Here is a 14875-nt window from a genome sequence, read left to right as displayed (position 1 = left end):
TTCTAACTAATTCAAGGATATTGTGATGTAATTGAGAATCTTCTACATATTCAAAGCCTTCAAAAAGTTAAACAACTCAAATCTTTGATTTCTATATCCTTTGGGTCTCTTTGAGTTCCATTGGATAGAAAATTTAGTCCAACCTGTTTAAGTCAAATGTGAATTTACTGATTCATGTATGAAAATAGCCAGATGTAGAACTTGTTTCAGCCATAACAAAATTCTGGGTTAAACAATCTCCATCTGGGCTTTTCTTTTTTCCAACTGCCAGGTCTGCCTCTCTTGAACATTGGCTTCACTTTCTGACTGCACTTTGAGGCACAGAAGGTCTAAGCTCAGATCTTCACTGTGCAAAGTTCTGAAGAGTCTATTTGTTCAAAGACGGTAAAACCTACCCCCAGAAAGATGCCTTTTTGTATTTGATCCCCGAGTCTTGGTCACACGCCAATCCCAGTAGCTACCACTGGTCAGACCTGAGTAGTAGGTCACCCTGCCCTAACAAGTCAGAGCAGATAGTAATATCACCTGAAACAAATGGATTGAGGAGTGGGATGGTGGTTGCATCCTCCAAAATAACAGGGGTATTCTTCTATAGAGGAATGAGTACTGGGAAATAAAATCACAAACGTCCACTACAGATTATCATTAGTAGATGCTACTAACTAAAACTCTCACGTGTTGTGTTAGCGGAGTCAAATGAGATTTTAAAGCAATCATTCAATTTAGGCTCCTAATCAAACTATAGTTTCGGAGAGCATAACTTGAATCCAAAATATCGTCTCCGAAATATCTCATTTGCTGACCTTCCACTTGCCTTCGGGGACTGGGGATACACAGCGTCCTTCAGAAAGCTGAACACAGGACACTCTGAGCATACAACCTTGCAGCAGCCCACCGCGCTGCTCTGTCCAGTGACAATGGCAGGGGATCATGCCGGTGCACCCTACCATCCTCTGTCGCTTAGGGACCCGCAACCATTTCCTTGGCGGCACAACCCAGCTTTCAACAATCCTTTCGGAGGGGCGTTCAGAACGTGAAGCCTAGGGAAGGACCCCAGGGTCTCCACAAGGCCGCAGCGGCCAGATCAACGGGGCCACCCTAGTGGGTGGGTGGCGCGGATGGAGGCTGCTCGCGTCCGAGGTTCCCGCCTCCGCCCCTTCCCCGGCGGGTGCGCGCTGGCTGTGAGCGGGGAGGCGGCGGCGCCCGCCCGGGGAGGCAGCGTGAGGGCGGCGGCGGCGGCGGTGGCGCGGCCAGGCGGGTCCCGGGGATACGGTTTGCAGGCTAGCGAGCGCAGGAGGACCCGGCGCGGCCGCCCGGCTGGCCCGGCAGCCACTCTCCGAAAGGCGCGGCCCGTACTGATCGCCCACCGACTGGGTCGGCGGAGACGCGGGGCGGGCAAAGGGGAGGACCGCCCGCGAGTCGTCCCTGCCGGGCTGGAGTACCGCGCCGCCGGGACCGTAGGGCAGCCTCTGGAAGCCCGGGAGGCCGAGGACCCCGGAAGGAGGATGCCTGCGGATCGCTGCAGCCCGAGGTAATCATGATGGATGACCGGACAGGTCCTGGGCTAGAAACAGAACCCGGCGAGTTGAAATGTGTACTCCAGAGGAGGCACCGCGATCAGAACAAGTTTCTCGGGGCTTGAAATGAAGGTGTCTTGAAATTGACACTCGTTTTGTTAATCGGTCTTTCCTCTTCTGTTTTAAATAAGTTTATTTAAACAATGAAAAAAGAGTTTCCTGAGAGACTGTGGGCTTGTAAATATAATCCCGAAAGTTTTGCATGGTGTGTTTATTTGCTTATGTATATTTATTAACGTGTTAACTCTTCCACTAGTCAGAAAATTGACATTTAAAATATTCTTTGAGGAACATTGCAAGTTCGTTGTTGCATGCAGACATCCTGTTATTTATCAGTTTAGTTAGCATCTGTCTTGCTGAAGTGGTACCAAAGCCGGGTCTCTTGACGATAGGTCTTGCATGTGACACTCTTGCCCTCTAGTGCCTTACCAGCTTGGTAGCAGTTTGATGGCTAATATTAATAAGCTATTACATAACACAAGGGTACTGGGCCAGGACTGGTATTGCTGCCACTTGTAAAGCAAAAAATCCCGAGTCGATGGTATCAGATGCAGTTTCAGTTTCTTTTCTATCTATTGAAACTTTCTCCAACATTTTGAACTGTTTGGATTTTAATTCCAGGTAAGGATATCTGTTTACTTACACTACATATTAATGACTTATTCATAAATGTAGGGATTTTAGTATGAGATAACTTTGTTTTCACTTAATCAAGAATTTCAGGATTAAACAAGTGCCTCATTTTATTCTTTAACAAGTGGAACATTTTGATTAAGTTAGCCAACAATTTAAAATTGTCCTACAGTACATTAGTTAAACAGATGACATCTTTTGTCGTGGTAGAATTTTGTAAGTAATATCAAAGATTTAAACTATAGCTACTTGCTTATCTATACAATAATGATCCTCAACAAAGCTTTGTATTTGATGCAGTTTATTTTATAACCATTTTATGATTATATGATTAAAAAATTACGTGTAGCTGGAAAGAATGAGTAACCCTAAGAATTGTAAATTAAAGAAAATAGGTATATCTCCTATTTAATATGGCCAGTTGGGGGAGGGGGTGGGGAACAATTCAAATATATTTTTTAAGGGGTTCACCCACATAGTTTTTCTTATATCTGGGCACAGTTTAAGCCTCAAAGTATTTAAAGTTAAAAATTTATGTGTATTTTTATAAACATATTAGGATATAGCAACATATACAATCTGAAAGACTTTTGAGTAAAATCATTCAAAGCAATATAAATAGCTACATTTCTAATATTTTGTTAAGATAGAAATAAAATAATAAGTTGTGTGAAGCTGATCTCAAACCTATTTTTTTTCTTTCACTCTTAGAAAATATCATGTTATCAAGTATTGAACAATATTACTCAACAAAAGAAAGCAGAAAGATGAAAGGAAAACTGATATTCAGCTGAAGGGATTTTTTTTCCCTTTTGCTTCACCCATAGTTTCTTATCAATTTTGTATTTGAGAAGGAAATTTCAAAAATATATTTGAAAGAGACCTTTTAAAAATAAGTGCTGAACATAGTAAAAGATTGCCTTAGCAGAGGTCTTTTATTTTCTTTTTCTCTAGTTAACCCAGTATCTACCATTTCTGCAATATGGTTATTGTTTTCTTTATGATCTTGATTGTAAACCAGAAGGCCTGTGTCTTGTGTAAGTGACAAATGTGAACTGGTTACAGGAGTTAATATTTTTCTTCATAGTCTTCAGAATGAAGGTTTTCCAGGTTACTAAAATGTTTGTGATAACAAAACTTTTATCTATTTCTGAAGAGATTTGTTATAGTTTGGTTGAGTTATAGTGTACTTTCTCTTCTAATAAATATTGTTGAGCAAAAGTGTTTATTTCCAAAGTTTACAACAAATATTAAATTTTGGTATAACTGAAATATCTATTGAGAAAAAGAAGAGATAACAAAATATTTGAGTTTTTTTCTGGATTATACATTGTGATGAAAAAGTTACTGTGAGTCATAATCTAAATATTAAATGGTTGACTTGTTTCAAAATTTTGAAATTCTAATGAGGTGATAATTTTTTCTTTTAGCTCTGAGAGTCTGATTAGATGACTTTCTTGAAAACTGGTCGTCTTAGCTGCTTTTGCTGATTAGGGCCAGCTTCTAAACTTCAGTGTGCATTTGTTGAGGTACAAGGTATATCCAAAGAAAACTATACTTAAGTGAATACTTTGTGATTTTTATGCACTATAAAAAGAGGGAAGTAGAATTGAGAATAAAAGCAATATTCTCAACTACACGAATGTCTTGAAATTCTAATAGCTTAATAGTTAGACAATGGGGAAAAGCAGTAGAACTTTACTACCCCATGTGGTGATAAGCATTCACACTCAAATGCATGAACTGAGAATGTGTGAGAATGAAGGGTTGCTACCAGACCACAAAAGTAGCAGCCTGCAATATAATAGTCTGAACAACACTTGAAATTATTTTATTACTGAAGTTTCTCTTAGAATTGTAGCAAAAATTGATTTTAGAGTCTGTTGGTTTGTCTGGTTTTAATAAAACTTATATCCTTAGGTACCTGGATATCACAAGTGATTTATCCCTTATTGTTACTCTATAAACATTTTCATAAATTTCATGTAAATTACATTACTAAAAAAAAAAAGTTCAGCCCTACTACAATTAATGCTTATATCATTTCACATAATCTCTTATGAATAATTTATGGCTGTAACTCTTTAATATCTGCCACTAACTAAGAGCTTAAATATCAAGTATTGTAGTTCTATTCTACAATCCTTAATCATGTCAATGATGCCCATCCATTTTACCTACATTTCAATTTTTAATCTTTTTTTGATTATGGTATTTGAAAATAACATGAAAGTAGAATGGATTCTAGGTCTGGCTCTGCCATGAGAGATGGTGTTTTTGGACAGCCCCCTTGTGGGCTTTGGGGCTTGGTTTCCTCATCTGTAGAATAAATATATCAAAGACTCTTACATGTTCTGTTTCCTGTCTAAAACTATAGAAATTGATCTGGAAAATAGGACAAATACATATGAAGAAGCATTATAGAATAATATAAAATTTAACTTGTTGATAAATACTTTTTTTGAGGTTTTTACTAGTAGAGATGTGGGCGTTAAATTAACACTCATAGAATATTTACATTGTACAAACTCATCTAGTCTTCACAAAGATTATTTGAAGTAAATAGTATTCCATTTCAAAAACGAGAAAAGTGAGACATTGAGTGATCACCTACCTATCTAAGATTACATTCCTGGCAAGTTGTGGAGCTGATACTCGAACTTGAGTCTGGCTTCAAATAAACATGCCTTTAGCCACGATGTTACATTTTCTCTAAAATATTCATGCTTGATATGCTTCTTAATATATTATAGGCAATCCATGAACCACTCTGAGCATTTCTGCAACTTCTACCCCTGCATTTTAAATAATCATCCATTCCTTCTAGAGGTATTTAATAAGCACTTACATTTGTGCCAGTGATGAAACGAAGCAGTGCCCAGGAAAATTAAATGTAGGGTCTCCACTAATGAAATACGTATAGTCTTGTTTTGATTATTTCTTTATTCTTTTCTTGTTACCCCAACTGGTGTGAGTATCACTTGTTCTAAGAGGTGCCCAAAGAAACAGGAATTTTTAAATCTGACCTCTTCATTGATGCACTCATAAAATGAGAGGAATAGAATCAGAACCTACAATCCTCAGGTCTCCCTATCAAATTTCTCCACTGTTATTTTTTTTCTGCCCTTTTTTGTGTCATCATCTTTGTGAAGATTGATTTTTTTTCTTTCTCTAGTTAATGAAATCTGCCTGATCTCAAACTTTACATCTTATGGCCCAGAGCATGAGTGAGAGCTTTGGTTTACACTCTGTTACTTAAAACTGCATTGACTTTGCCCTGGTATTAAGTGTGCCTTTTCTAGCACAATCTAAGAGGAAATAGGCAGACATTTCTCCCCTTATGTCATACAGGCAGAACAAACAGCAAACAGCAGCAGAAGAGTTTTCTTCTTTCACCTCACCTCATGCCATAACACTGCAGGAGGTCAACAAAATGTATAATTTTATTTATAATTTCTAAATACAAAGAGGGAGTGAACATTACAATAATCATTTTCTATTTAATGTACCTAACAAAGTTAATGCCCCCACGTGTAGCTTTTCTCCCATCCATTTTTTAAAATTCCCAGTTTTAAGGACAGTGTATTTTTGGTTTTATTCCACACAAATCAGCTTCTTTCTTGCCTACCACAGGGTTCATTTAACATGACACAATTTCACACAGTCTTTCCCAAAGAAAAGCATGTTATTTGTCAGTTTTTAATATTACTAAATTACTTTTAGCAAATTCATGTAATGCATTTGAAGTCTCCAAATATATTTTTCAATGCTATAAAATATTGCTAATTTTGAGGAATTATGTTGAGGTCTTTTAAATATCTTTTTTTTATGTTAGAACCTGAAGTTCTTTAGTTATTAATACTCATTTTCCAGATGGTAATCTTTTTTCACATTTCTTGTACTGCCAACTTTAACATGATTCTATTTCATTTAGAAATTGATTTTTACTCTGGGATGATGGTGGATGTTAGTGAAAGAGAAAAGATAGGTTACATTGACAAGTAGGTAATTCCTCTTATGGCTAATGCAATACTTTACAAATTGTGTGTTTGTATATATTCAGCTCTTCACTATATATATGGAATATATCCTGTGATTCCAAGAAAAAAAAATGTTACCTCTGCCTTTTATTAATGGTAAATTATTAAATATTGGCTAGTATTTTATTGGTGGAATGTTTTAAAAACAGTTACATTGCAAAGCAACACCAGTCACACTGAATTCTGAAAAATCTAAGAATGAGAAAAACAGATATTTGAGTAAGATTCAGTGAAAGGCACATCCAGGATGTGCCTGATTTATGACTCTGGTCAAGATGGTCAATGCTATTCACAATGTTTATATTATTGTTCTGACTGTTTGAGGCCAATATGACTGATGGAGGTTCAGATTCATGGAGGATGGTTTGACTGGAATATTGCCCTAGTTTGTGAATGCAACTGCTATTTATAAAATTTAGTGAAGGCCTTTGCTTTACTCATTCTACAAATATTCAAAGATAATACATTCTAACAATAAGCACTGTGTTACACATTAAGAATAAAGTATTTACAGATGCTCCCATTTATGGATAAAGATTATGCAAATTATCACATGTTGGTGAAATATGCTACAGAGGTAGAGGTGGTGTAAGTGTTTAACAGGGAGGTTTTACAGGTCTAGGGGAACGAGGAAGACTGGTGAAGCAAGGACCCTGGAACCATAGAATTTACAGGATGAAATCAGATGAAGAAACAGAGTAAATTATTTTCAGACAAACATGACAACAGATGAGAAGCACTGATATAGGAAAGAGATTGGACCTTTTTAAGGAACTGAAAGACCTACTTGCCTGGAATGTGCAAGAGGAGCATGCCATCTACTCTGGTCTGAGGGGTAAAAGTGGGAAGACTATCATCTAGGGTCTCATGAGCGTGCATAGAAATTTGGATTTTAATGCCCCACTGAAAAAAGTTAGAGGGATCCAAGTATATTTGTGGTAAGATTAGTTGTAGTAGATCAAGTGAGTAATGTTGCTTGCAAAATAATGGAAGTGCACTGGATCCAGTGAGTTTTGGGAAAATGGAAGTGAGAAGTCTTAGGCTTATTTAAGTTAGGGTTGAATTAAAATAAGGTGTCAAGAATGACATCAGATGATTGTGGAGAGAAAATGGTGATTTGAGAAGGAAAAATCATAAATTCAATTGTGGATAGGTTGAATTTCTTACATGATTTCAGTGAAGCTCAACAGTGCCAGTGTTTAATAACAAAAAACACAATGTGATTCGCCATTGCTGCTTTATCAGGTTGTTAGTTCAGTTGAAGTCCTAGAGCTTTGATGGAGGAGTCCTGAGTAACAAAATGTGGAACTTATTGAAGAGTAGATGGTAATGAAAACCAGGGAGTGTGTGACTTCTCTGAGAAACCAATGAGGAATAAGAAGCCCCAGGATATGTTGCTGGTTATACCTATGACTAAACCTCCTCTGTTGCTCAGAGACCCATCTGAATTTAGATCTCTGGATCAAGAATGGATTCGGTGGTTCCTGTAATTCTACTTATATGAAAATGCTTATAACTGCCTTTTATAAACCCTTAGTGCACTTTCACTGACCATTTTCAGGATATTTCTCTGTCGTTATTTCTAAGATAATCACCATAATAACAATAAATTTTGACTGTTCATTTTATGGCAGGCTCTTTTCTAAGACATTTTAAGTTTATTTAATAATATTCATTAAAGCCCTTTAGCTACCATAGTATGCCTTGGAGGATTCTTCAGGACCTAAAGGTAATAACTGCCCAATATCCTTTTCTTATATATAACTAAACATGGGAAGGGAGTGGGATGTGGCAGTTGTCTTCCCAAGTGTATGCTATCTTTGATGCAGGCTGTCAGAGTTCAAATTTCAATTCCACCTCTACTAGTTGTGACATCTTAGGCAAGTCTCTAAAGGATCTAACATACTGTTTTCACATATAAAGATTGTATTAAGGTTGTTAATGAGGCTGTTTTTATTATTCTACTTCCTGTCTTGATGTTATTTCCTTCAGTATGCCTTAGAGGAAATTCTGATTAAGTGGTGATGTTTATAACTGCTCCAGACTTTTCTGTACCTGTGTTTATTTAAGAGCATCTACTCTTGAATAAACAGTGGTTTGTTGATTTTCTAATCAACAATATGTAGTTTCCTGGTCATTCAGCATATTCTTCTTATCATAATTTGTATAGGGAGAGGAATTCAACCATAGTCATCTGTCCTGTACTGATGATCAAGGCAGTTTCAATCATGGAAACTCTGACATGCAGGCCAGTGTGCTTGTTCTTAAGTTACTCAAAGAAACCTCCTGATCAAGCAAAGGTCTGTAATTTTACTTGTATTTTTTGTGAGGACACTGCCAGAACACAATCATCACTATACTGAAGTGTTTACCTCTTGATCTTGTTTTAGTTTTTAAAGATGCTTTTATACAGTTTCTTATTTGAAAAATTAACGGAAATAATAGGAGCTTTGGCAATTTGAGTTTAACAAGGAAGAGGGACATTAAACTTATACTGTTTAGCAAGATTTGTGATAAAGACTCCACTGAGGGTAAAGGCAGTGGTAGAGTGAGTGAATATGGTCAGGAAAGGCTTTCCTGAGGAACTGGATTTGCATAGCACATAGAGATTTGTCAGTGACCTATCAGTGTAAGTGATCTGCTTGAATTTGTCTATATTCGATTAGTTCATTAAACATTGTGGTGTTGCTTTCTGATCGTATATCATTTAGTTACTTCACCTGCCTGAATCTGAAACGTATATCACAAACTAATTTTCATCTGAGCTTCTGTCTCTAAGACTGGCAACTTTATTTTGTAATACAAGCCTGCCATCTTCTCCACTATAATTTCTTTTTTCCTCCCAAGTATCTCTTCATTTCTGTTCATCTTGAGGACTACTTTAGTTTGGACTTATACCAACTCTCACAGGGATTGCTACTGTAGCCCCTTGACTAGGACTATCTTGACTCTACTTCTTCACTTTGTAGCGTACACTGTGTTCACATTTCTACTTTTTGTCCATTCTGGATGTCACTGCTACACTAATCATCTGTGAACACTATTTTTGTTGTTTCTCTCTGTTTAAATATTTTTAATGCTATTTCCATGTCAATATTCTTGTACTTCACAGTTATTACCAGGGCATTCATTAATCTGCAACATTCTTTTAATCAAATGTTATATTTGATTTCATTCTAACTCATGCCCCATAGTTTATTCTCACTCAGGCAAATTCACTGTAACCATTTTAATTCTTCACTATGGCCGATTGGTTTTTGTTTGTTTTTTTGCATGCTGTGTTTTTCCCATCCTCATATCCAGGCCTTACCCACCATGCAATGTCTTCTTAGGCACCATTAGAAACTGCCACCGATTTTCCTAAACTTTACTAATATCTCCCTCTCTCTCTCTCCCTTTCCCTCTCTCTCTCCCTCTCTCTCTCTCTCTCTCTCTCTCTCTCGCCCTCTCTCTCTCTCTCTCTCTCTCTCTCTCTCTCTCTTTTTCTCTCACACACACACACACACACACTCTTTCTTCTGAAACCTGTAACATAGTCTTACAGCATAAGTCACAGTTTATTATGTGCAGCATAATGTTGGTTGTTGGTTTGCAAGGCTCATTTCCCTCAATAGAGTCCGTTTTTATAGAGGCAAGATTCATTCTTAATATTCCTCATGTGGTACCCTGAAACTGAGTACAGCACTGATCTCAAAGAAGTTTTTCAATAAATACTTAGTGACTGATTATGGAATGATTAATTGATAGGTATCTTTAGTGGCCAAAGGTTTATAGATATTGTATTAGATTTATCACATGTTGGGCTACTATAATTTATATTTATACAATAAAGCAGATGCTGTCTGTCAAATTTTTGAGTAACAATAATTATATTTATAGTAATGTCTAAAAGTAAAAGTTATGTCATTAGAATAAAGTAGAAGTATCAAATTAACCGATAGACATAACATGCCATTATATTCAATAAATTCCATTAATAGTCTTGGGGTTCTTACTCTGTGCCTGGAACAAACAAACAATGACTTTAACAAAATTTTAATTGTAATTACTGCAATAAGTACAAAGGAGAGATACTTTGCACAATCACCTTGTGTACCTATTGGGTCTTACCAAGTTTAAAAGGCCAGAAATTTTTTCATAGGGAGAAACTGTGTGGAGAAACTTAATTGTCTACCTTAATACCTGCCTTACTGATGTCTCCCCTCAGAGTAAAGTAGGGTCTTTGCCTCTGCCTGCTGCTACAATGACATCCACTGCAGAAGTCCATCCTGGGGTTTTCAGAATGAATACTAACATAGGAGAAAAGATGAAACAATTATTTCTGGATGAATATAAACAATACATTTTGAGAGTCCACACCAGAGACTAAAGTTGGCCATTACCAAGTGAAATTGCAGATAAAAATAGTTTTCAGAAAATAGGGGAAACTTAATGTATCTATTTAAATTTGTTAGACCAAGTCCTACCCTCAGGGACATACAGTGGAATTCCCTTTGGCATCAGAAAAAAGTTGAAAAGTTGAATGGAAAAGAAACGTCCTTTAACTTTTTATACATGTTAACAGAAAATATAACTTTGATGGTTCCTTATATCAGTTCTAAATAGTGAGTGGAAATACTCCTCACCACTCTCCCTCATCACAGATAAGAACAATATGATTACATATCTTTTGCTTCTGACAAAGCAAACAAACTGGGAAATGCTGTATGAATTGCAAAAGGGAGCAATACATTTCATATCCAGTCAAAAACATTTCACAGTTGAAATTGAGAAGTATTCAGGGAAAGATGTGAGATTTTTGTATACTGCCATTAAACCTTAGAATATCATATTCATAAACATGTAACCAACTCAGAAGTGTAATTATTTATCAAAATGAAATGACTATAGTTACAATGAAAACTCTTCATTGTTCAGGTAATGTTTTCATTTGCATAGGTTACACATAGACCTATACTAAGCTTGTTTAAAAGAGTACAGTGTTATCCTTTATAGTACCTTTATTTTAAAGCATGTCAAATCACTTGATGGCATTTTCCATAGCAGTCATGCTGCGTGCTAACCTCACGTGGCATACCAAGTACTCTTCAGCAAAAGCTGAAGTGTCCCTCAGACTTATCACTTCCCCACATTCTCTTTCCAATGATCATTAACATTTCATGATTACATGGTGAGGAATGAGCCTACATTGGACCTTTATTGTGACATCCTCCATGTTGCTGATTAATTCTAATTCCTGAAAAATGTTCCTGTTACTATGTTTGTTCCCTAATCAGGGAAGTGTAATGTCTTCCTGTGAGCTTTCCTACCTATGAAGTTCTTTGTATCAAACCTCTTCATAAACTGGGTAAAATTTATTTTTTAAGTATTCCTTACTTGTACCTTCTACTTTTCATTCAGGTCCTTCACCCAATATTATGCTCACTTCTGCCTCTGTAACATCCCCAATATCTCTAGTGTTTATTCAAATTACTCTTTCAAGGTTTTGCCCAGATGCTATCTCCCTATGGCATTTTACAAACTTCCCCACTTAGTATATTCTCTCTCTCTTATTATTCCATCTTAGTTACTTGCCTATTATACACAACCCAAATATTTTGATTTTAGTCACTGTCTCTGATTTAAAATTTAGAACATTTCAAAGAAATTCATTATGCTGAACATGTGCATTTAAACAAAAAGATACTCTATAAATATTTGAATGAATGACATAGATACCCTAAATAATAAGCAATAATATAAATTTACAAGACAAATATCAGGAATATTCTGTTGTTATATTTCAGAATATTTATATTATTCATAAAGATAAACATATATCATTTAAAATACTGTTCACTGCTTTTTTCACAGAATATTACAGAATTTTAAATTCTAGAGATATTGGTGATTTTTTATTTTAACCTCATTAATTTATTTGGAAGATATTGGTGACAAAATGGCAATTAAGAAGCAGTGAATTAAGTACAGTGAATCCTAAACTTATGGCAAATATCAAACAGTGTTTTCCCCCAGTGTTTGCTGTTAGCCTGTCTTATGCACAATGGTGAGACTTTTCTTAATTTTTTTATGTTACATGATATTTCCTTGCATAAGACTCCCTCGAAGTCTAAGATGTGTCCATGCTTCTAATTATTTTCAGTTGCTAAATTGTCAGAGGTTACTAAAATTTGAAATGGATTTGAAATTATTGCATAATAAGGTGTTTGATGACATCTCAGTTGTTTTCATTGTTAATAAACCACTTTTATAGTCATTTTTCATTTAATTGTGGAGATTTTTTCCCCCAAAGTAGAAACAGAATGATAGAGAAAATGGATGTGTAGGTACATATGCTCCAGTATGTGATTACCAACCTCTCCACAGTGCACACTAGGATACACCAGAGCTAAATGACCCTAGGAAGTGTTTCACTCCTCACATTCATCTTATACGTAATTTTCTGTTCACAAAAACCTACTTATGTTAATATATGGTTCTAAAATTATCAGTTGGGTTGTGGGACAATATCTGTATTTTGAAAGGGTTAGTCTAATGAAAGCAACTATTTTAGGGTTGTTTTTCTGATTAATTTGAAATGTATACTGAATGATAAAATTCTTTATATTAACATTTTAGAAACAAAAGACTATTGCTTTAATTGTGCCACCTAATGAGACATGTCTAGAATTTGTGAACTTTTAGTGTGTGTAATTAAACATAAATAACTTGAATATGCAATATATGGTGTGCATCTGGATGATAGGAATTGGCAACATATGGTTCAGGTAAACTTTCTATGGTGTTAGGGCTGTATTATCTCCAGAGTGTGACTCAAAGACCAGTGTTTTTCTGTATTAGGGATAGTGACCCTGAGGTCACTGGTACCCTTTTCCTCATTCCATATCTCCCTTGTCCTCATCCAGATCTGGGAGAAGGAATGGGAGGTTTTCTGACTTCTATAGCAGTTCACTTGCTTCTTAGTCTGCCACTAAACTATATAAAAATTTGCTCATTTTCATACTGTGGACTGAATGTTTTGTATTCTATTCTGTTTTATTCTGTTTTCAGACTGTATTTCCTGTAAGTCCTAATCAAGCAATACAAATGTGCTGCAATGGTGACATAAACTATTGACTGAGACTGGGAAAAGAGCTGTAACACCATCTTTTATTTTACTTTTTAAATGGTGCTTCTGTTGGAATAGTCAAGGAAAATCTATACAGCATGAGTTTTATCATGAAGCTTCACAGACACTTTCAAAGGACAGTTATTTTGCTTGCCACTTTCTGTATGGTGAGCATTATTATTTCTGCTTACTACCTGTACAGCGGCTACAAACAGGAAAATGAACTCTCTGAAGTGACTTCAGAAGTGGACTGCAGTGACCTCCAACACCTCCCGTATAGGCTTACAGAAGTGAAGACAATGAAGCTTTTTGATGCCTCAAGGACAGATCCCATAGTCCTTGTGTTTGTGGAGAGCCAATACTCATCCCTTGGTCAAGACATCATTATGATTCTCGAATCAAGTAGATTCCAATATCACATAGAAATTGCTGCTGGAAAAGGAGATCTCCCAGCACTTACAGATAAAACTAAAGGCAAATATGTTCTCATTATTTATGAGAATATTTTAAAATACATAAATATGGACTCTTGGAATCGAAGCCTTTTAGATAAATACTGTGTAGAGTATGGTGTGGGTGTCATTGGATTCCATAGAACTAGTGAGAAGAGTCTTCAGAGCTTTCAGTTAAAAGGTTTCCCATTTTCTATATATGGAAACCTTGCAGTGAAAGATTGTTGTATTAATCCTCATTCTCCATTGCTTCGTGTGACCAAATCATCTAAGCTTGAAAAGGGTTCTTTACCTGGAACTGACTGGACTGTTTTTCAAATTAATCACTCAGCCTACCAACCAGTAATATTTGCTAAAGTAAAGACCCCAGAAAATCTTTCTCCTCCCATTTCTAAAGGTGCTTTTTTTGCCACTATCATACATGACTTGGGGGTTCATGATGGAATTCAGAGAGTTCTTTTTGGCAACAACTTGAACTTTTGGCTGCACAAGCTCATCTTCATAGATGCCATCTCCTTCTTGTCAGGGAAGAAGCTGGCACTGTCTTTGGACAGGTATATTCTCGTTGACATTGATGATATATTTGTGGGAAAGGAGGGAACCAGAATGAACACCAACGATGTTAAGGTAAGGCTCTATTATCTGAAAGTTTATTTCATATCTCAAGAGCATTAACAACTGTCCTGGTTTGAACTAGAACTAAGGAATTTTCTAGGACACAGGACTAATATTTTATTGGAAAAGTCTGGGACGGGCATCTATAATTGGCTACCGTGTCTCTTACCTTGTATCACCTAAGTAGATAGTATATTTCCCTTTAAATCAAGAAAAATAAAAGTTGAACTAAAAGATTGAATATTGCAGGATCCTGAAATGGTTTTCCATATCTATTTGTAATTACAGCGTAGAAATGATTTTGTTTAGTTGCTTACTAGAAATTATCCACCTTGGAAAACTGCCTAATTTGCAACCCAGTGCATTTAAATGTGACATTAAAGTGAATTTGTTTTGCAGATCTCTTAAATATCAAGTTCAATATTTTTGAAAGTCAAATATATAAGTCAT

The 14875-nt window shown here is 36.1% G+C and overlaps 1 protein-coding gene across 5 annotated transcripts in view; it reads left to right on the top strand.

Moving 5' to 3' along the window:
- Positions 1-1239: 1239 nt before the first annotated feature.
- LOC124994817 (bifunctional heparan sulfate N-deacetylase/N-sulfotransferase 3) overlaps positions 1240-14875 on the top strand; it is a 198852-nt gene continuing 185216 nt past the window's right edge. For 2 of the 5 annotated variants that reach the window (XR_007110553.1, XM_047567074.1), the window contains exons 1-2: positions 1240-1531; positions 13301-14437. Coding sequence is in view for 4 of the 5 variants with exons in the window: in XM_047567074.1 (XP_047423030.1) it covers positions 13457-14437 (981 nt within the window). In the remaining variant the exon portion in view is untranslated. Of the gene's footprint in view, positions 1532-2073; positions 2199-13300; positions 14438-14875 lie in introns of those variants that run through there. The other 3 variants (XM_047567077.1, XM_047567076.1, XM_047567075.1) reach the window with 3 other exon arrangements.

This window comes from Sciurus carolinensis, chromosome 10 (genome assembly GCF_902686445.1).
Source record: "Sciurus carolinensis chromosome 10, mSciCar1.2, whole genome shotgun sequence".
Taxonomy (NCBI): Eukaryota; Metazoa; Chordata; class Mammalia; order Rodentia; family Sciuridae; genus Sciurus; species Sciurus carolinensis.
The sequence above is the reverse complement of the archived record's forward strand: the minus strand, read 5'-3'. Positions and strand labels throughout refer to the sequence as shown.